The sequence below is a fragment of the Abrus precatorius genome, unplaced genomic scaffold, assembly GCF_003935025.1.
Source record: "Abrus precatorius isolate BTA unplaced genomic scaffold, Abrus_2018 Scaffold2, whole genome shotgun sequence".
In the NCBI taxonomy this organism is placed as follows: Eukaryota; Viridiplantae; Streptophyta; class Magnoliopsida; order Fabales; family Fabaceae; genus Abrus; species Abrus precatorius.
The window spans coordinates 38030591-38051664 of record NW_020874362.1 but is presented as its reverse complement, the minus strand read 5'-3'; the positions used below and the strand labels follow the sequence as shown (position 1 = coordinate 38051664).

The window sequence follows — 21074 nt, the reverse complement described above, 5'->3', positions numbered from 1 at the left end:
AATCCACACAGCATTTTCGATTCGTTTCCTTTGCGTTTTTCCGCTCTCTCTCTCTCTCTCTCTCTCTCTCTCTCTCTCTCTCTCTAGGGCAACGCCATGAACATCTTCAGGCTCGCCGGTGACATGACCCATCTTCTCAGCATTCTCGTTCTCCTTCTCAAAATTTATGCCACCAAATCATGCTCTGGTCTTTCTTCATTCTCTCTCTCTCCCAAAATTAGAAATACAAATTTGGGGCAAATTTTGATTCTATTTTTTCAATTATTTATTAATTTGTTTTTCATTTGTGAGTGGAGTGTCACTGTGTCAGTCACACATTCCCTCGGAAAACCAAAATTGATGGATAAACTAATCTGTGTTAATTCGTTGGATGGGTAATGGTTTCAGGGATTTCTCGCAAGACGCAAGAGCTGTATGCGATAGTGTTTCTGGCACGTTATTTGGATTTGTTCACCGACTTCATATCCGTTTACAACACCATCATGAAGATGGTTTTCATTGCCAGTTCCTTGGCCATTGTTTGGTGCATGCGTTTTCATCCTTTGGTTAGGAGAAGTTACGATAGGGAACTCGACACTTTTCGCCATTATTTTCTTGTTGCCGCTACCTTTGTTTTGGCTCTCCTCTTGCATGAGAAATTCACCTTTCAAGAGGTCCCTTGCCTCTTAACTCCCCCTTTTCTGCATCATGTTCTGGTCTTAGTGTTTAGCTTTATGTTGATTTTAATTGTTCGTATTTTGAATATTATCTCTTTTATTTTTCATAATTTTGCTTTGTGAATGTGTTCTGTTAGCAGTGTTGTTCTAGCGTAGATTGGCTTTTTGATTATGCATTATCCTGCTAACTTATTTCAGACTTGTGGGGTTTTATTATTTTTTGTTTGTAATTTATTTCAGAGTTTTAATCCTTGTGCTTTTCACCAAAGGTATACTTTATTAAAAATAATTTAGGCTAACTGTTTCATTTGATTTTGAGAAAGCCATTGGAAGATGTGTTGTATGTGCGTTGGTATATGGCTGCGTGACTAGATGATTGATTTGCCTGGTCCCAGAGACGGTTATATTTCCTTTACTTTTGAAATTGAAGTAGCTGTTTTTCACTTGAGATTTGAAACTGATTTGTGCGTTGGCAATTAACTGTGCCTTTGATTTGAATGTCAACTTTTGCACTATGACAATGACTTTCTGAGTGACGGTTCATTGGTTATGTTCTTTCTGAGTGACGGTTTAATCCCATTATGGCCCAACATGAGGATAACTACTGGCAGGTTACAAATTTCATGTTGCAGTGCTTGCCATTAAATTACAATATTGCTTGGTTCCTTCTTATATGCCATATTTAGAAGTTAAAAGCAAAACGACTTAGACAGTGTGATTGGGATTCCTGAGGCATGAGAAAATTGTAGTGTCTGACGTGTAAAATCGCAATTTTAACTATCAATTGCTAAGGAATGCTGTCCTTTCTTTTATAGTCTATCTCCTGTTTTTCCATTTACATGTGTCATTGAGAGTCTCTATAAATCACCTCGTAACATTAATTTTTAAAGTCTCAACTTTTGAGAGCTTGTTGTCATTTAATCATTGAAACTGGAGCTTTTTTGGTGCCTTCTAATATCAATTTTGGTGATTAAATTTACCAACAGCAGCTCAGTAGTTTGTCATAACCTTATTGGAATGGAAATTTTTCAATTTTCTTTTATTGAAAATGAGATAAGAAGTACTATTTTATGGCCTGATGATCCCATAAGTTTGTCAACAAATAGTTGTTGTATTATCTAGAAATCCACGTAGTGCTATGAAATCTTTTGTTTGGTTGCTTCTCTCTTCTTGATTAGCCAAGTAACGTAATTGGGTCCTGAGCACAATTTGATATTTGGTGGAAATATAAAAATGTATGTTACTATGTTAGGGACCCACATGTATCATGCTTGAAACGATGGCCAAGTTTCATGCAATTTTTAAGCTAATATTTGGAGAAAAATATTTTGTTGATAGTTTGACAAATTCAACATTGACATGTCATCTTATGGCTCTGAATTCTAATACATGGTTAACTGGGAAAGGCTATAAAAGCCATAAAAGATAAAATGATAAGGTAGGCCACTGCATAGTGTGCAATGAAGCTTCTGGGGATATGATATCTATTTCCTTATGAAATCTTCTGAATGTGTAACTGGTCTTTCCCTTTGTTTTTTTCAGGTAAATATTGCAAAAATTAAAGCAAAACCATCTTGGTTTCAAATGTTCTTCCTGTCCAAAAATATGTTTCTTGTCCTTGTTGATTGTTAATATGGATTCTTGTGTGCATTACATGTTAGCATTATAATTGTTACACATTGCAACGTCGTGAATATGTTGATTTCATGTAAATCTATTACAGATCTTCTGGGCATTTTCAATATACTTGGAGGCTGTGGCAATACTGCCCCAGTTAGTTTTGTTGCAACGAAGTGGAAATGTGGACAATTTGACTGGGCAATATGTATTCTTTCTAGGGTATGCATACTTCTGTTGAGTTAGTTTCTCTTTTTATGATCTACCTTTATGTTTTGGTTGCTCTAGTCTTATTTGATGAACAATGAACATTCACCTTTGTGTTGGTCATTAGCAAATAGTCCTTTCTGAGATATTGAGAAGTCTTCTAGTGACAATGATATATATTGTATACTTAGAGGATTGTATTTTTTTTTTTACCTCAAAAACAGCTAATTGGTAGTTGGTTTACCCTGCAAATTGCATTTCCAGTGGAAGAAATGAGTTTAGATGGTAATTTAAGGCATTTAACAATTTTTGTTACCTTTGAAAATTAATTCTCTGGAGGATAGTAATAATTTACCGTAGAATTACTTATGAAGAAAGTGAAAATTTTTAGCTTTTTCCTTGGGTTGAATTGATTTTAGGTGCAAGATCCACGAATTATAACACTCCAAAAGCCAAATTTAATCTACCAACAAAACAAAATGAAAATTTCTCTACTCACTTTACATATCTAAATACAAATCAATTTGTTTTTAAATTAATTCTTCTATAATTAATTCTACCCAAATCTAAGAAATTAAACTCCTTCAAAGTGATGTATTATATAGAGTATACATATGTTTGCCATATATTTTTTTTTATCTAACCTGACCTGCAGAACCTGTCTTTTGGACTGAATTTGCAATTTTCTGCATATGTATTTCCTGACTTGTCTCAGTCTTGATGCTTGCACAATTAGTTACGCCATTAGTTGTAAAAGTGGCACAGATTTTTCAACTTGAATTTGTATCAGAATGTACTGATTATTCTTAAACTGCAGTGCCTATCGTGCATTTTACATACTGAACTGGATATACCGCTATCTGACTGAGCCACGGTTTACTCGATGGATAGGTAATGAATGCTGTAAATAAGAACTGAACTACTTTCGAAATTATATATCAACGTTAGCAATATTCCGACTGCTTACTTGTTTTTACAGCTTGCATCTCTGGTGTTGTTCAGACAGCTTTGTATGCAGATTTCTTCTACTATTACTTCATAAGGTAACGTTATTATCCGTTAAGTTCAATCTCGTTTTTGTCATGATTCGTAATAATAAATAGGTAATATAAAGATTTCTGTTTTGCAGCTGGAAGAACAATTCAAAACTAAAGTTGCCTGCCTGAATTATCTCAGTTGTTTTGGAGTTTGGACCGCTGTGAGATGAGTCACTGCTAAATTTTACGGAGCGTTGTTTGGATGATGTTAGTTTAGAGAGCCGAGACAAGGCCAACTTCTCTCCCTATTCATGACTGGGGTTTTTTGGTTTGGTACTAGGTAAAGGGTTTTAACTTCTGATGAATATAACACCGTCTATTAGCGATTCAAAAGATTAGGTTAAATGCAAATGTTAAATTTGATGATATTTTGTAGATCCACGTTTCCATTGCATATTATTGTACAGTTTGTAGTGTAAGGTAGCTGGTTTTGGTTATGATACGAATGTTTCCTGGCTTAGGTGTGATTACACTGTAAAATTATACAATCTCTTCTTTTCACGGAGGCGGCAAAATGAAAATTTTCAGTCGGAATGCCGTAAGGCGATTGTTACTGCTATTTATACTTGTAAATTATGTTAATTGGACATAATGTATTTTGACAATGAGACATTATTTACTAGGCTTTATTTATCACATTATATCACAGCAATTTGTAGTAATAAATTGCGACCTTTTAGGAAATTTTACACGCGATGCACCGCCAATCTTGGCTTAATATTCCGCAAGTATTTGCTACAATTAAAATGTTACAACACCATCCTCTAGGATTTTTATTTAAATTATTTAAATAGCAATTAACAAGTATCTAACAAATTTAAATGCAGGCAAGGTTTTAAAATAAATTAAATGAAAATGTTTAAAGTTATTAAGAATTTACTTAGAATGGGAGAAAGTGTGGAATTTTAAAGGGGTATAATTTAATATTTAATGACAAGCTTGTATGAGGAATGTGTGGCACCATCAACCATACTTTTCATATGAATGCGTCGAAGATAAATTTAAGTTGCAGCATTTCTATATTCGAACTTATTTATGTGAATTATACTTTGTAATCTTGTATTTTTTTTTTTATTTTCGTATAACCAACACTTTTTAACTGTCATTTAACCCCCCCCCCCCCCTCAGCTTTGACTAGGAATTGATTAATTTCAAAAAGCATTTTTATTATAAAATTACACTCCATTCTATTTTTTGTTTTCAAACATTTAAATAAAAAATAGAAAAAATAGAAGGGAAAAAAAAACCATTTTTAGTGTTTTTTATATAAATATTTAAAAGCAAAAAAATAAAAAATAAAACAAGATAACAGTTTTATAATAAAAGAAATTTTTTTAAACTAAAAACCCTCCCTTTTCCATTAACAACTTTGCTATGTAAGATGGCATTAACCTCACGATCGTTACTTAGGATTAGAGGAAGCTGGATGTAATGTTCGATTGGTAATTTGGTATATTAGCATAGTACCATAATGACAAATATAATACAAGCGAAGTGTTAAATCCTGAAGTTGTTTGTAATGGAAGAAAGAAGCCAGCATACAAACCTAGTATAATTCCCTCCTCCCTATCCAGAAGGTTTTTATTAACAGAAATTACTCTCTCAAAAGTAAAACCTTTGTAGGGCCTAACCTAATTCTTATTAAACTTGGCCAATCCAATATATTGGACTGCCTACCACATGCACCTTAGGAAACATAGATCTAAACTTTGAACCTGTCCTGAAAAGTTGAAGATAATGCCTCTCTGCGATTGTTGAAGTAAACAAGCATCTTGTCTCTAGGGGGCAATGTGTCTTTGATCACAGGGTGGTTGAGAAAATTGTTCATCCATGCAATGATGGCTGGACACTTCACTGGATCCATTATTTGCGTAGACCCAACTTCCTCCCAAACAGGAAGCCAGTAAGAGATCCATCCAAGTGCAACGTCAAGGTACCCAATATTGTCCCCTCCAAAGAATTTCTTCCCCTTAATCTCTTCTTCTATCTTCTCCAGCATTTCTGAGGCTTCCTTCAGAAGCTTTTTCTGTACATCCCCTTTGGTACACATTGCAATCCATGCTGCTTCCAAAAGCTATTACATACATACAAGACAGCCATTGAAAAATAAGCTATTGAATATAATTTGATTTCGGTATATCCCACAAAAATAATCCGTTTTTTTTTTTAAAATAATTATGAATCCCAAATAGTCCAGCATTATTATTGAATATGTTAGTAAGTGTTTGAACCGGACCAACTTACTATTATGAGAATTTGACAAAATATTCAACGGGCACAGCGGAGAATTGAACCAAAGGCCCATTATTATGGAATGCACGTTTTGCCATTCTGCCTCAACAGTCACTTACTATATACATAATCTATTTTATTTGTGTTATACTTGAAGAGGTCTTGGGCTGGTTCCATTTTGTCTATTTGAGGTGAGAATGGTAATAAAAAATTATTGTTACAACGAGAGCTTCACTAACTATCAGAGCCATTCTGGAACCTGAGTTAAGGGCTCAGCACACTTCACTTCGGATTAGAGCGCTGATGTTGTTACTCAAAGTTTGTCAGTTGTTTAAGTTCAAAATTTCGGACATGATGTGGTGTGGAAGATTTAATTAATATTTAGATAATAAATGATAGAGTAACGTAAAACAACAATTAAACTCATTTGAATTTCAATAAGTTCAGAAACAAGAGACATTGAGAATCTCCAAGTGTTTTCCACACCGAAAACAACAAAATTATCTAAAGGGTCCTTTTGCTCACCAAAATTAGCCCAAAAGTGCTCTTTGATAAGGATGTTGAGGAAACAGTGGATACTGCTTCCCATGTTTCATGTATTCAAGGATAACGAATGATACAGCGATGGGTTTGTGGGCATGGAAAAGAACCGGGATAAAACCCTTTTGCCAAATGGACTCACCCAAAAGCTCACTAGCTTCAACTCTTGGCTTCCCATGATCTTGTTTCACACTTCACTTTCTTCGTTTCTTCTCTAGTAATGTGTTGACTGGTTCTCCCCGTAATTTATGCAAATTATCCGTGTCATTTTCCTTACTCCAGTGACGACAATTTTGACCAAATGGCATTCGATTCCAAATTCACTTGCACCTCTGTAAAAAATTCCAACAACGTGTTCTCCTATGTTGAAAAAAAAATTAGGAATCCCACCAATCCAAACGTCATGCGAAAAGGAAGTCAAGTTTTTCTATTTCCTTTCCTCCATACTTAAAACAGACTAGTATATTATGCCACAATGCTTCTTTCTTTACTTTCAACGTCCACTTCCACTTCACTTGGCCATAATGAATGCTTCCAAATTTTTTACTCCTAACCCCCTCCTCTTTCTACTTAGAAATTGTCTATCATGGTACCAAGTGATCTTTTAAGAGATCTCCCTCCACCCCCAATAAAAAGAGATTCAATAGAAGAGATGGCATCTTTGGTAGCTTTGAAAGGAAGAAAACTGGAAGAGAGTATAAAACAGCTTTAATGAAGATAGAGAGGAAGAAATTTTGCTTGACGTGGAGGCCCTGAACAGGGCGGAATGTCTGAAATCTGTCTATAACTCAATCCTAATCAATTTGAGAGTATGTTTGGAAATACATTAAAATTAATGTAAATGTGGATCACACACAGTGGTTACAACAAGTAGTGTTAAAGTAAATGTACATTCATTTGCATTCTAACGCGAAACCAAACACGTCCTAAGTTCCCCTATAGAGTGTACAATAAAAAGAGGATAAAGACAAGGTGGGTGATCCTCTTTCCCCTTTTTAAATTTTAATGTAGCACAAGGCCTAAGTAGCATGATTGATAAAGCAGTGGAAAGGAGTGTATTCAAAGGTCTCAATGTTGGAACAAGAGACGTAGGCTTTGTTGGTAATTTAGTGAGAGAGTAAAGACAAGAGTTAAAGGGGTAAGGGAGGAAGAAGGACGAAGAGTTAATAAAAAAACTCCCTAAGTTGGAGAAACTTAAAAACATGAGTTCATGGAGATTTTGAAGGGTTTATAAAAACTCTCATTCACATTTAAAAACACCTAAACAATGATTATCATCAAATAAACCTTCACCTTCTCTTCCTTTTCTTCCTAAACTTAACTTCCAAACAAAGTCATAGAGACATTCCCTACAACCTAGCTATTCCCAAAGTTTATACATCCTCTACTCAATTAATATTTTGTTCTCTACTAAAGATGAATATGTAACTCATTTAAAATCAAAAACTCACTTTTATGAAACAAAATGAAACATCTTCATAGTTGATGACAAAAATTACAAGAGTAAGTTTCAATAAATTCATGATTTGTTGGAGACATGCATGTGCGAAAATGATAACTTTCCTAGACTTGACCAGATGCTATCCAACTAAGTCAATCCAACTATATTGGATTAATCACACGGTCATTGAGATACATATATATGGAGGAACAGATCTAAACCTTGACCAAGTTCTGAAAGATAGAAGAAGGCCATGTGTTTTTGCGACTGTGGTAGTAAACAAGCATCTTATCTCTAGGGGGTAAGGTGTCCTTGATCACAGGATGGTTGAGAAAATTGGTCATCCATGCAGTGGTGCTTGGATATTTCAGTGGGTCTATTATCTGCATGGACCCAACTTCTTCCCAAACAGGAAGCAAGTAAGAGATCCATCCAAGTGCAATGTCAAGGTACCCAATATTGTCGCCTCCAAAGAATTTCTTCCCCTTAATCTCTTCTTCTATCTTCTCCATCATTTCTGTGGCTTCTTTCACAGCCTTTTCCTGTTCATCCCCGCTGGCAGACATTGCAACCCACCCAGCCTTCCCAAGCTAATATATAATATAGAATTAGGGTGTATTTGAATTCATAATTCAATTAAACACTTATTCAATAAGCTCTTTTTAAACTATGATTTATATCATAAAGTTAATAGTGAAATTCATAAATTACGGAGTAGCTTATTTAAATAAGTTGAAATCAACCAACGAGAGTCATGAGCTATTTTTCATACATATTATTTATAATCTCTTCCAAGTCATTTACCTCAACAAAGCAAGCATTGAAAGTGTGATTTTGTATATCTCCAAAATAAATAAATAAAAAGGTACAAAATTGAACTATTTTTTAATCACATCACATTGCACATATATAGGGACGAAATCTGAACTTCATCCGAATTTCGTGGGTATTTGAAAATTTTCATACTTCATCTAATTGGGAAGTAATAGTTAGAGCTTTCTTCCTAAGTTTAACCACAAAAATCAGAAATTGATATAGATAATTAACATAATATTTGGAATCTCTGAGTTGGTTTTAAAACCCAAATAAATAAATAAATAAGAAGTAAAAGGGAATTGATAAAAATTACCTTTTGTTCAACAGTAGTAGCCCAAAAGCGAGCAAGAGCTCTTTGATGAGGATGGGGAGGTAACAACGGACAGTGATTCCAAGTTTCATCAATGTATTCAACGATGATGAAAGACTCAGCAATGGGTTTGTTGCGATGGATCAGAACCGGAACCTTCTTGTGAATGGGGTTCAACTCCAGAAGGAGATTACTTTTGTTGAAGATATCTTCTTCAATGTATTCATATTGAATTCCCTTCAGTTTCAAGGCCCATTCAACTCTTTTCCCAAATGGACTAACCCAAAAATTCACCAATTTCACTTCTTCGCTTCCCATCATCACTCACCCACCTTCACTTCTTTCACAACTTTATTTCCTTCTTTTATTTATGGAACAAACGTTGCAATATTGACCACATGATTTTCATCGAAAAGACACTTCCCGCCGCCATTTTCCCACCACGGGAGAAAACAACACGCGTTCGATGCAATAAAAATAAATTTTTAATTTAAACACATTATTAGTATTATAACTTTTTATTGTTATTTGATAATTAAATATTATTTAGAATGACTTATTTTTATAATAATCAATTCAAAAATTAAAATGTTATTCTAATAATGTATTCAAATTTAAAAAATAAATGTATCAAGTAAAATAAATTGAATTTTGCATATATTGAAGACATTATCAAATGTTGTTTCTAAGACTATTTAACAATATAGAAATTTGGGAATACATCACCTTTTATTTTTATAAACATTGCAACTCACTCATTTAAAAAAAAAATACTGATTAATTGTTATAGCATGTGTATAAAAAATTTAACTTAAACTTTAATAAAATTTAATTAGTTTCCACATATGATCATAAAGTTTAATCTTAAAAATATTAGCAAAAATAAGTTTAATCTTAAAAAAAATATTATTAGACAGTAAATAAAAAATAAAAAAAAACCGTTGCCTTGTTCAAGCACTACAAGAAATGTCACCACTAGTGATAGTTTTAACAACGATCACATATTTTTATATTCAATTTGCTGTGCTTGTTGGTAAAATTAGAGTCTTTAGTTTGCCCCTTTTACCTATGGTTACTGGGTGATTGTGGGTAAATTTTTTCATTCACTTACAATTATTGTGACTATAGATAAAATGTATTGAATACTTCCTAGGCTGTTATATCTTAAGGTAAAAGAGAAACATATATTTTAAAAACTTATCAAAGTTACCTGTTATATAACTTAAGGATAAATAATCTTGATCATTAACTTTTTTTATTATTATCTACTGTTAGTACATCTCATAGCATAAAAGTTTACTCATTTCATTAAAAAGCATGGTAGAAATAGTCTTCTTATTAAGTTCAAACTAGACCATAATCTGCATTCAACCGAGTGCATCCAAAATTATATTGGATTATTTGACTAAGTTTTTCCTATGTGCGTATCACATTCACTTGTATATGGAATCAACGAGGTAATGTAGAAGAAAACTCAATTTTGCGACGGTGGGAATAAACAAGCATCTTGTCTCTTGGGGGCAAAGCTATCCTTGATGATAGCCATAGGGGGGTTTAGAAAATTAGTGATCCATGCAGAGATGGAAGAATGTTTAAATGGATCACATATTTGCATGCACCCAACTTCTTCCCAAATAGGAAGCCATGCACCAACAAATCCATCCTCTTCCCCTTAATCTCTTCTTCTATCTTCTCCATTACTTCTCTAGCTTCCTTCACATTCTTTTCTTGTTCATTCCCGCTGCTACACATTGCAACCCATGATGTCTTTGCTAGCTATTACACATAAAAAACACATATTCAAAATGAGTTATCAAATTAACAGAACTTGTGTATGTGTTTACCATAAAGAGGAGAGGAATGGATTTTCTATTTCTTGTCATATTGCACATTGGAATATGAAATTTTGAAATCTAAATTATTGAACCATTTCCTGATTTTAGTTGCTTAATGGCAATTAACAATTTGCACGTGGAGACCACTGAAACGTTATCTTAATAAATGATGGGCGTTAATTATGTTTGGTACATTTCGGCTCAATTCTTATTTGGATCAATGTGGGCTTCCCAAGGGTTTATTTGAAGCCCAAACTTTTTAAGGCTTTGTTTCATTTCCGCGATGTTCATAAAGTGATGTAATATTATGCACTCATTCCGAAGAAATTCTTACACTTATTAACTATTAAGAGGAAAAAGGGAATTTTACTTTCTCAATGCTTGGTGTCAACTCAGACTTAATTGGACAAATTTTAAAAATATTACGATAGAAAATATGCTATGATCGATAGAAGATGAAGATTAAAATAACATACAAGATATCATAGAAGGCTTGGATGGTGTTCAATATGGTATGATACAAGATTAAAAGATATTGTTTAAATAAAAATAGTGTTCAATATCATTATTGAATGAAACAGTAAAGCCCACAAAAATTAGCATCAAATGAATGTGTGGATTGTGGAGGAAGAAAATTCAGTACTTTTCACATGTGTTACAAAAATTATCAAATTTGATGAACTAGCGCCTGTTCTGTCAATCTGCAGAAGAGTTTATTAAATTAAATCATGTAGTTCAAGGATGAAATCAAAGTTTCTGTGTCTATTTGCATAAGAAATGAAGGAAAATGTATACTCTTATCTTTTTCAATTTTGTTGATGCCATGCAATACTAGGACCACTTTCTATTTAGCCTAAATGTTAATATTTAGGTCTTTGTTGTCTTATGAATTGTTTATGGCTCTGTTGAGGTCCACTAATGTGACATATTGACAAGGGAAAATTATGCAAGTGTATAGAGTTAAGTAAGAAAGTAAAAATATAAGTATTTTTTCATTGAAATTAAATTCAACTTTAAATTCACAAAATTATTACTACTTAGACTGTTTTAAAATGATGCACATAATTACTATAACAAGTGCAAAGTAAAGAAAATATAACAAAGTAATATAATGATAATAATATTATACTACTAAATGAAAGTTAAAAATAAAAATAATAATAAAATAGTGTAAATAAATAAAAATGGGATGTAGTAAGAGAATTTAAAAGTAAAAATATTATTATCATCTTGCATTTTTTTATTGTTCTTTCAGAGAAAACCTACCCTCATAATCGTATAGATAATGCCTAGTAGGCTACAAATCTATAACAGTAGAAGGCTGGACATAGAATTCATGATTAACTACAAAATGCTAATATATAGTATAAGCATAACACTGCATGCCAGAAATGATCAAAGTTTGAATCTAAGACAAATGATTTTTCCCATCCCAAGTTCGACACCCAAGATGCAAGCAATGATATAATTATCCAATCTAACTACTGCTAATCAAAGGTTGATTTAGAGATAAATGAATATGCGATATATGAACAAACACATATTTAGAAGTTCAACTATTAACTATATACCACTTAAAAAAACTATTAACTGAATATGTCATGTACAAAAAAATTTCACCTTATATGCCAATTAATTAGAGTCAAGGTGCCTTTAATTAACTGACTTGTAAACATAAAATAATCATTATATATTCACACAAATTGACCTGAACTTGACTTTCCTCCAATGCAAACAAAGTAACTAATGATTTCACCCCCACACAAAAAATCCATTGCCATCCATTTCCGCTCTAAGCACACAAATTGCAGCAAACTCTAGGGAACGTTGGAAACGGGTCTTAAAAGGCAAAATAATTAGTAATAGTTAGACTTTATTAGTGAAGCTTCTTTTTCTATTTTGAATATGATCGATGTGATAATTTTAACTTTGGACACTGTTAGATTAATAATACTCCAGCAATATTATAATTTGAATGTCGGACGTGACGATGACCATAAAATTACTATGAATGAGAGGTGTAAAAGACAAACAGACGAAAATCATTAAGTTTAGGCCTTCGTTTGCTTCCAACTAAAGCGATGCCTTAATTTGTGAGTCATAAAACTACCACTGCATTCAGCAACATTTCAATTTATATAATCTAATCGTTACATAGAATAATGTCTCTAAACATGGAACCTCGAAAGAACTAAATAAACATTTTAGGTATTCTGCATGTCATGCTATGTTTCATAATTGTTATTAGAGATTAATTTTGTATATTATCAGTGTAAACATTTTTACACTGCTAACTAGCTTATTAAAATACACTATATTTATATTTTATATTAATTAGGAATTAATAAAAGTAAAAGAATATTAAACTGATGTAAGTTGGTACTCATCCACAACACCTTATCATGACTAACGATGATTGCATATATATACATATGTAATATAGTAGTATTATTACCCGGATTACACGCGGATATATACAGTTAAAAATATCTTTGGCCATTAAATTGTGATGCAATAAGAATTGTATGTGATTGTGGATGCATGTATAATAAGATAGCTTGTGAAATGAGTTTCTATTAAGTGACTATGTACATAGTGTCAATAAGTAGCAGAACCCTAAATAAACCTAATACAATAGGGGACTCTTATGAAGCATCCCTTAGGAACGACCTCAAGTAGAGGGTGATTATACCTTATAAATGACGCAAATCATTCCATCACGTGCAACACTAAGTCTATGATCTATCACGAACCTTGTGTCGATCACCTTGTTTATTGGACCCCTATTAATTTGTGCATCATCTTGCCTTGCCAATTCCTCCTTGAGGTGCAGATAGGGCCTGGATTTTTGTCTTCTTTTTCTCGTTTTATTTGTTTTTTAAGTGACTTTAAAGTTATATACAAACACACACTAAAATTTTTAGCTTTATTTAGGAGGGTATTGTTTTTAACTTTAATTTATAAATAAAAATAAAATAAAATTGGTCAAACCTTAAATTTGTCCACTTGGAGTATTTGGGCTTCATGGCTTTTCTTTAAACATTTTTTTTGTAAACAAAAAAAATTTAAATAAATGAAGGCAATTTTTAATCTCTAACATCTCTGATGTTAAAAAATCCGAGTAGGATAATTATATGTTATAATTAATATGTATATTTGATAGACCCCACATTGGCATTAAAGATTAATTCATCGTAATGAAGCTTCAAGTCAAATGCAAGTAATGAATAGTTATTTGCATTAAAGATTAACATTGTGCATGCATTTAAGTTAAATTGATCAAACCTTTAGGTAACACGTACTCAAATTTGCTAGTTATATGTTGATATCGTTTTAATTAATTTTTGAAGAAGACAAAGCAATGATATAATTAATTATAAACCATTACTGGCCCGGGTTGACTATGTTGTACCCAATCTCCTGTAAGTTTAATTAAGATCCAAGGCTATATTTCAGTCACCATCATTCTTTCGGCTGTGTTTCTTTTGTGATGTTTTCCCACCAATGTGCAACCTTGGTCCCATTAACTGTTTGCTTCAGTGGGTTTCATGAACTACAGCTAAGGAAGAAGGACCAATTAAAGAAAAATATATACATCAATTTGAAATTGGAATTCCAATACAAGACAAAAGATTCTACTAGTATGACATCTGCATTTGTATCATTTTAATTCAATGATCGCGATCATAGAAAAGCCAAAGTCTTTTCACGTAAAAATGGAAGCACATCAAATAGTTTCTATTCTTGTTCTGCCAACAGTTTTGCAATTATTAAGTAAACATGAAGAGAAAGTCCATGTCTTCTTCATTTGCCGCATTCGAAGACAGACAAGAGACAGCTTCTTTCCTAAAATAACTGAAAAGAGAACGTGACTCTTTTCTTTATGGTTTCTATATAACAACAACACAATTCAATTTCTTAGAATATCAATGTTTTGTTTGTTACAATAAAATACTGAAGAATATCAAGAAAGAAAATGTATTATATTTTTTTCATTTCTTAAAATAGTAACTTCTTAGTTATAATTCTGATTTTGATGCTTCCCTAATTTCATAGGTTGATCAGTTTGACGAATTGATTGGAAAATCAACACAGCGTCAATGCTCATGATTTTCCGGCAAAGGCAATGACGGAATAGTTGTAAACTTCCAAACAAGTACAGAAAGCCACGAAGAATAAATAAAATAGTAAACATCTTACTAAATAGTATTTCCTCCACCAATGTTACTAATCATACTATAATGTGAAAAGTATTAGAATTACTTTAGTTTACATGCCAACATTTTTCCTTGGTAATTGTCCACTAGGTAGTGTCATTTAATAATGTAAAAGTCAGAAAAATATATTTTTGAAGTTTCTAAATTTATCGTAATATATTTTACACAGATTAAAAAGCTAAACTTAATAGTAACTTTTAGGGTAGTTGTTTATTTTTTTACTTTTAGAAAGTTGTGTGATTGAATACATTGCCAAAAAATTGTGTACAGAGCATTTTCCGTGTTTCTGCTGCTGCGGTGCTGCTTATCCAATATCTCTTGCGAGTTCTGATTACCATATAGATAACTTTTTGAAAAAACACGATGTTTCTGACTACAGTGTCCCCCCACAAATAAAGAGCTACATGAGTATGTAGTTTAAATTATAGAAAATACTTTGCAGACATCTTATATATATAAACTTAAAATATATATATATATATATATATATATATATAATACATAATATGATACGATAAAAAAAAAAAAAGATATTAAATGGGTATTAATATTATTGAGATATTTATATATCAAAAGTATTAAATTTTAATGTAAAACCTGGACAATGTATATCAAAATTTATTCATTTATATATTGTAGCCGTTCATATATACCTATAATGAACCAGTTCCAATAATTAATTGAATCTTTTGTTGCAGTGACAAATGAAGCAAAAAAGTTAAAATATTGTCTACTATTGTTCATATACGTACATAATTACTGTAGAATGCTTAACTATCTTTTGCTTTTTCAAACCAGATTTGATATTTAACATGCCGGTATCTTCTAGTTTACGAACAAGTAAGCAACAGTTCCCTAACCCTCATGCTTCATAATGTTCTCCAACAGTTGAATTAAAACTCAATTAGCACATGAATTGTCATATAGAGTAGAGTAAAGTAATCTAAGATGCACGATTTCCTAGCTTTTTTTGACATTCTGTGTACACTTTCCATTAGGACTCAATTATAAAGAGGAGTTGAAGAGCAAGATTATTGTAATTTTCTTCATATTATATATCCAATTAGTTTAACATGGCAAGCTCATTGGCATAGTTGGTAGGGTCCAGAGTTAGATAATAGCCATCAATCACGTAAGGCAAATAGGCCCCACAACACACTATCATCCGTGGAGATAGCTCTACTGGTATATCGAAGTAGAAAATGAGTAGCTTGTGTGTCAAAGTTCTTCTACTACAAGCCTACTTCGAGTATTTAACATTTATCACCAGAAAGCTAAAGCACTCGTACTTTTTCTTTTCCCGCGCTTTAAAAATACTACTATTTGCTTCATTTTCCCCCTTAGTTTCAATAATTTATGTTTATATATTAATATTAACATCACTACCAACAATCTCTATCTTATTCCTTGCCTCAAAAACTCAGAGATAGATAGAGTAGTCAAAGATTTGCGCCTGCTTTTCCATCCAAAATCTCCTTTTGCTGCTATCATTTTCTCTCACAAGTCCAAACCCTTTCCCTTTGTTGGATTTTATTGGTTTTGCTGTGAACACATACACACACACATACCCCTCAAACTCTTATGCTACAAACAACAAAATCTTAGGCTTGAGATGGAAACCATTAAACCCAAATCAGCTCTCAGCAATAGGAGCAAGAAACTGGCCAAGACATTCCAGAAAGTGATTAGCCTCCGAAGTGCAACAAAACTCGCTTCAAATAATGGCATTTGCATGCTCAACTCACACCTCAAAGTCAAGGAAGATCTATTCACTGATCATCACTTCAAATCACACCAATCCAATGGTAAGCACGAAGACACCAAGGCTCGTAACAGAGCCGTTATGGAGGCTCTCATTGCAAGGCTCTTTGCGGGGGTTACCACCATAAAAGCAGCATATGCAGAGCTTCAAATGGCTCAGCACCCTTACAACAACGACTCAATTCAAGCCGCTGATCAAGCAGTGGTTGATGAGCTTAAAGCCATCTCAGAATTGAAGCGAAGGTTCATGAAAAAAGAGCTTGATCTTTCACCCCAAGTCACCATAATGCTGGCAGAGATTCAAGAACAACAAAGCCTAATGAAGACCTATGAAATCACCATCAAGAGGCTTGAAGCTGAGGTTGATTTCAAGGATTCAAGCCTCTCATCCCTCAGAAAACACCTTGATGAGTGCATTGCCTTCAACAAATCACTTGAAAAGAAGCTCAACTCAAGTGGCTCTTTGTCACTGTTAGATAATCTCACACATTCAGCGTTGAACCCAAGCCATTTTGTGCATTTTCTTCACCACACGTTGAGATCAATTAGGAGCTTCGTGAAGCTTATGATGGCAGAAATGGAGTCTGCTCATTGGGACCTTGAAGCAGCCGTTAAGTTCATCCATCCAAACGCAGTTTTCACCAAACCAAATCACAGAAGCTTTGCGCTTGAATCCTTTGTGTGCATAACAATGTTTGAAGGCTTCAACTACCCAAATTTCAGTGTTCAAGATGAGCCTCTTCAGAAACACCACCAAGGCCAAGACCTCTACTTTGACAAGTTCAAAAATCTCAAGGCTTTGAACCCAAAACAGTATTTAACCCACAACCCAAATTCTTCTTTCTCAAAGTTCCTCAAATCCAAGTACCTTCAAGTGGTTCATGCCAAAATGGAGTGTTCCTTGTTTGGTAACTTGAACCAAAGGAAGGTTGTGAACTCTGGTGGTTACCCAGATTCTGCTTTCTTCACAGCCTTTGCAGAGATGGCAAAGCGTGTGTGGACCCTGCATTGCTTGGCACTGTCGTTTCATGAAGATGTCACTGTTTTTCAGGTAAAGAAGAACACTAGGTTCTCTGAGGTGTACATGGAATGTGTCACTGAAGAACCGGTTTCAGATTCAGGGGAATCCTCTGATTCCAATTCCGGCGAGCTTAGGGTGGGTTTCACGGTGGTGCCAGGTTTTAAAATCGGTAAGACGGTGATTCAGAGTCAGGTTTATCTCTCTTTGGTGGGTTCTCCGGCGAGTTCCTAATAGGTGTTACTGTGTTAGTAATAGTACCCATGTTATGGTAACATTGTGAGTATAATACTCATAATGAATTGTCAAGTATATACTAAGAATTAATTTTATAATAATTTTTAGAAATTTATTAAATATAATAAGGAGTAAATGAATTAATACTTGACAACTCATTCTCTGTATTATTACTTGAGGGAAATTAGGCATTTTTTAAGTTCTTATTGTACATTTGGTCTCAGAGTAGGGATGCATCAGGTGCTGTGTTAGACACTCGTAATGGAAATTAGGGTACTATACATTTGGTATATACACCTTCAACTTCTATGTTTTCTTCGGATATTAGCAATATTAAATGTAAATCATCTTGTATAATGGTACTATACTGTAATAAATGAAGGATAAGTTTCTTTCAGTTGATTAGTGCTTAGTTTAATTTGCTAAGTATAGGAGTAATGATTCAAAGCATAATCATTAGGTTATTTTGACTGGAGTATATGTTAAGTTTTACTTTAATAAGCATAATAGCCTTCGAGTACTCTTTAACCAAATTCTGGCGAAGTGTTCAACTATAATCGTTTGCAATGGAGTCTGTGGAAAGTAAATAAAAAATTACTTTGAGAAAATTATGTTCCGGTTTTACGTGTTAGAAAACGTGCAAGCTCCATTTCACATACTAAAGAAATAAGCACTTGTATTTGTGGTTATTTTAAGGAAGAAAAGTTTAAAAATAAGGTCTCTCGGGTGCTTGTGGTTTTATTCTATAATAAAAACATAATATATATGTTTTATTTTTTAACTACATTATCAAGTTCTTATAGTTTATATAGTCGAAGAATAAAAATGAGTAATGACACTGTAAGCAATTCAGAGAGTTATTTAACTTTTATCTACTTTTCAATATGAGATATCCCATCTTAGAAATGCATCAGTAAAGAATGCATCTACATTTGAGTTAATTTGAAGTGTATCTCACGGTTACTCCTTTAAAGGTGATTTTATTTCAAGGAAACATTTTCCTTTTAATATGAGCAGTGGTCAGCCTAAAACATGTCTCATTAGGTATTGGACTCAGTGTCTTATGACATGTTTGGTTTCCCATTTAAAATCTTCAGATTATGATTTGGACAAAAATACATGAAACAAATTTTTATTAAATTACTGGTTTGATATTTTTCAAACAAGAAACCTAACACATACCTAGTCAAATTGTATAATCCATCACTTTCAGAGGCCAGAGTCACTAGTTCCACCTATTTAATCATTGATTTTGAATTCAAAATCTTACATTTGTTAGAAAAACAAATGAGCCTAAGCCTGCCTTGTGTGCATGATTGATGGGCCAGGGATGCAATGGGAGAGACGACCCAATCAAGTACTTCACTATCAATGACAATGGGGAGGCATGTGGGATAAGTCTTGGGGGAGGCACAAGGGATGGCCACAGTAAATGATAGTGAGAGCAAAAGAAGCACAGGATCATAGGCATGTTGGACCCACTTGTAAATTGGCTAAGAGGGTAGCAATATGATCTTGGTACAGTGATGGGGAGTGGTACTGTGGTAGGGTAGGAGATAATCAGATTTTATGGGTCCACAAAAGACAAACTTTGAGTGTCAATTTAGTTTCTTCTTGCGATACATTTTTTTGAAATATAAGTGGCTGTTGGAACAGTATTCGATTCAAACTTTATGTTTGATAGCTGATAATTATGGAATATGCTGCTTAACTATCTAGTTAACCTAACCCATTAATATATGTGGTTAACATTTAAATATAGCCTAATTATCCTACATAATGTAGTAATAGATCTTGGATTGTAATTGACAAAGAACAATCTTAATTACTAATGACCCGCATGTTGGAAATTTCATATTTATTTTAGGGCATAGCAAGAACTTGGAGGTTTTTGACTATGGTTCACGAGATAACTATGCAACATGTCAGGACTGGGTCTTACTTCTAACCAATGTCTGCCGTTTCCATACTCACTCACTACAATCCCAATCAACAAGTTTTCTGATTTTTCTTTTCAAATTTAGTAGAATACCATCGCATAAATTGCATCATTGCGAGAGGGCAATAGGAGAAAAGTTTGTTTATACTTTATATAATTAATATACCACATATGATGGCATAAAATAAGAATCCGTACCTTCAAATTAGTTTAAAAGTAAAAGTTGAGACTGAGTATGTATGAATTTTCGCGCAATTGGGCAACAATCTTTCCCAATTTGGATATTTTAGTTTATTCGTAGCTTGATCTGCACTCCTAATACCAAATCCTTTAAGGGGCAAATCCAACTAATAAATACTAAAGAGCTCATCAATCCTTGACATACCTTTAAGAAAAGTTTAACTGTTTGACACCATGATGACGAAAGGAAACCTCTTTGACAACACATTTCATTAGGAACCACAAAATCTGTGTTTTGATGGGATAAGCTTGCTTTGATAGAATTGATCTTGAACCAATTAAAATGGGTGTCTAAATAAATTTACATTGAAATGGCTTTTATTAAAAAAAATGAAAGAATTAATTTAGTAACGTGGGGGTTAAGTGCATGTTGTCTTTCTGTTTATGATAACTCAAACACTCTAAAATGGCATACTTCCAGTTGATCATCTACTCTGCAAATTGTGATGTGTTCTCACTTTCACTGATATTAATTAATATTATCCTTTCAATAACAATTGCCCAATTAATATCCCATCTCCTTGCCCCTCTCGAAGTGATGCCACGCTGTTATCTAGCCAACTTGATAGTCACATTATTTTTTAACAATTGCTTATTAATGACTAAGATGATAAAATCTTCAGCCAAAAAACTGTTCAAGGTAAAGAACTGAAGGACAAAACATATTTAGAAATAATAAATAAATAAAATAGCAATCTGGATTTCCATATTGGAAACTGGAAACAATTACCATATTTATTTATCGTTAGTCGAATGCATATTTTTTTATTGGGCTCATGCCCAGTTAAAGATGGCCCGTCGCAGGCTGGTTGAGATCCAGCCCATTTAAAAATATATATAACTCGAGCGTGAATCAGAAAGTGAAAAATGGAACAAAATGAAAGATTTTAACATTTTTGGCCCATGCAGGTCTCGAACCTGCGACCTTGGCGTTATTAGCACCACGCTCTAACCAACTGAGCTAATAGGCC

The 21074-nt window shown here is 33.2% G+C and overlaps 3 protein-coding genes and 1 non-coding gene across 4 annotated transcripts; 2 read left to right on the top strand and 2 right to left on the bottom strand.

Annotated features, from left to right (window-relative positions):
* Window positions 1–4149, top strand: LOC113858175 (ER lumen protein-retaining receptor A). Its single transcript, XM_027490683.1, has 6 exons — window positions 1–187; window positions 388–653; window positions 2380–2495; window positions 3298–3371; window positions 3460–3523; window positions 3610–4149. The coding sequence occupies exons 1-6, from the start codon at window positions 97–99 to the stop codon at window positions 3644–3646; spliced, it is 648 nt and encodes a 215-aa protein (XP_027346484.1). The 5' UTR covers window positions 1–96; the 3' UTR covers window positions 3647–4149.
* Window positions 4150–4961: 812 nt separating this feature from the next.
* LOC113857452 (glutathione transferase GST 23-like) lies at window positions 4962–9196 on the bottom strand. Its single transcript, XM_027489370.1, has 3 exons — window positions 8860–9196; window positions 7952–8320; window positions 4962–5591 (listed from the first exon to the last, which is right to left on the bottom strand). Exons 1-3 carry the CDS (start codon window positions 9175–9177, stop codon window positions 5220–5222), a joined length of 1059 nt encoding a protein of 352 aa, XP_027345171.1. The 5' UTR covers window positions 9178–9196; the 3' UTR covers window positions 4962–5219.
* A 7324-nt stretch (window positions 9197–16520) lies between these two features.
* Window positions 16521–17921, top strand: LOC113859994 (protein GRAVITROPIC IN THE LIGHT 1). The gene has a single exon (XM_027492632.1). The coding sequence runs from the start codon at window positions 16521–16523 to the stop codon at window positions 17919–17921; it is 1401 nt and encodes a 466-aa protein (XP_027348433.1).
* Window positions 17922–21000: 3079 nt separating this feature from the next.
* TRNAI-AAU lies at window positions 21001–21074 on the bottom strand. Its single transcript has one exon. It is a non-coding gene; the product is annotated as a tRNA-Ile (tRNA).

Bases quoted from the DNA above. Each gene is read 5' to 3' on its own strand.
- LOC113858175 (XM_027490683.1), top strand. From the start codon at position 97: ATGAACATCTTCAGGCTCGCCGGTGACATGACCCATCTTCTCAGCATT. The intron at 2,496-3,297 runs GTATGCATACTT...CTTAAACTGCAG, and splicing joins CAATATGTATTCTTTCTAGG to TGCCTATCGTGCATTTTACA. The intron at 3,372-3,459 runs GTAATGAATGCT...TTGTTTTTACAG, and splicing joins ACGGTTTACTCGATGGATAG to CTTGCATCTCTGGTGTTGTT.
- LOC113857452 (XM_027489370.1), bottom strand. From the start codon at position 9,177: ATGATGGGAAGCGAAGAAGTGAAATTGGTGAATTTTTGGGTTAGTCCA. The intron at 8,321-8,859 runs GTAATTTTTATC...ATTATATATTAG, and splicing joins CTACTACTGTTGAACAAAAG to CTTGGGAAGGCTGGGTGGGT. The intron at 5,592-7,951 runs GTTTAGATCTGT...TGTATGTAATAG, and splicing joins TCTTTCAGAACTTGGTCAAG to CTTTTGGAAGCAGCATGGAT.
- LOC113859994 (XM_027492632.1), top strand. From the start codon at position 16,521: ATGGAAACCATTAAACCCAAATCAGCTCTCAGCAATAGGAGCAAGAAA.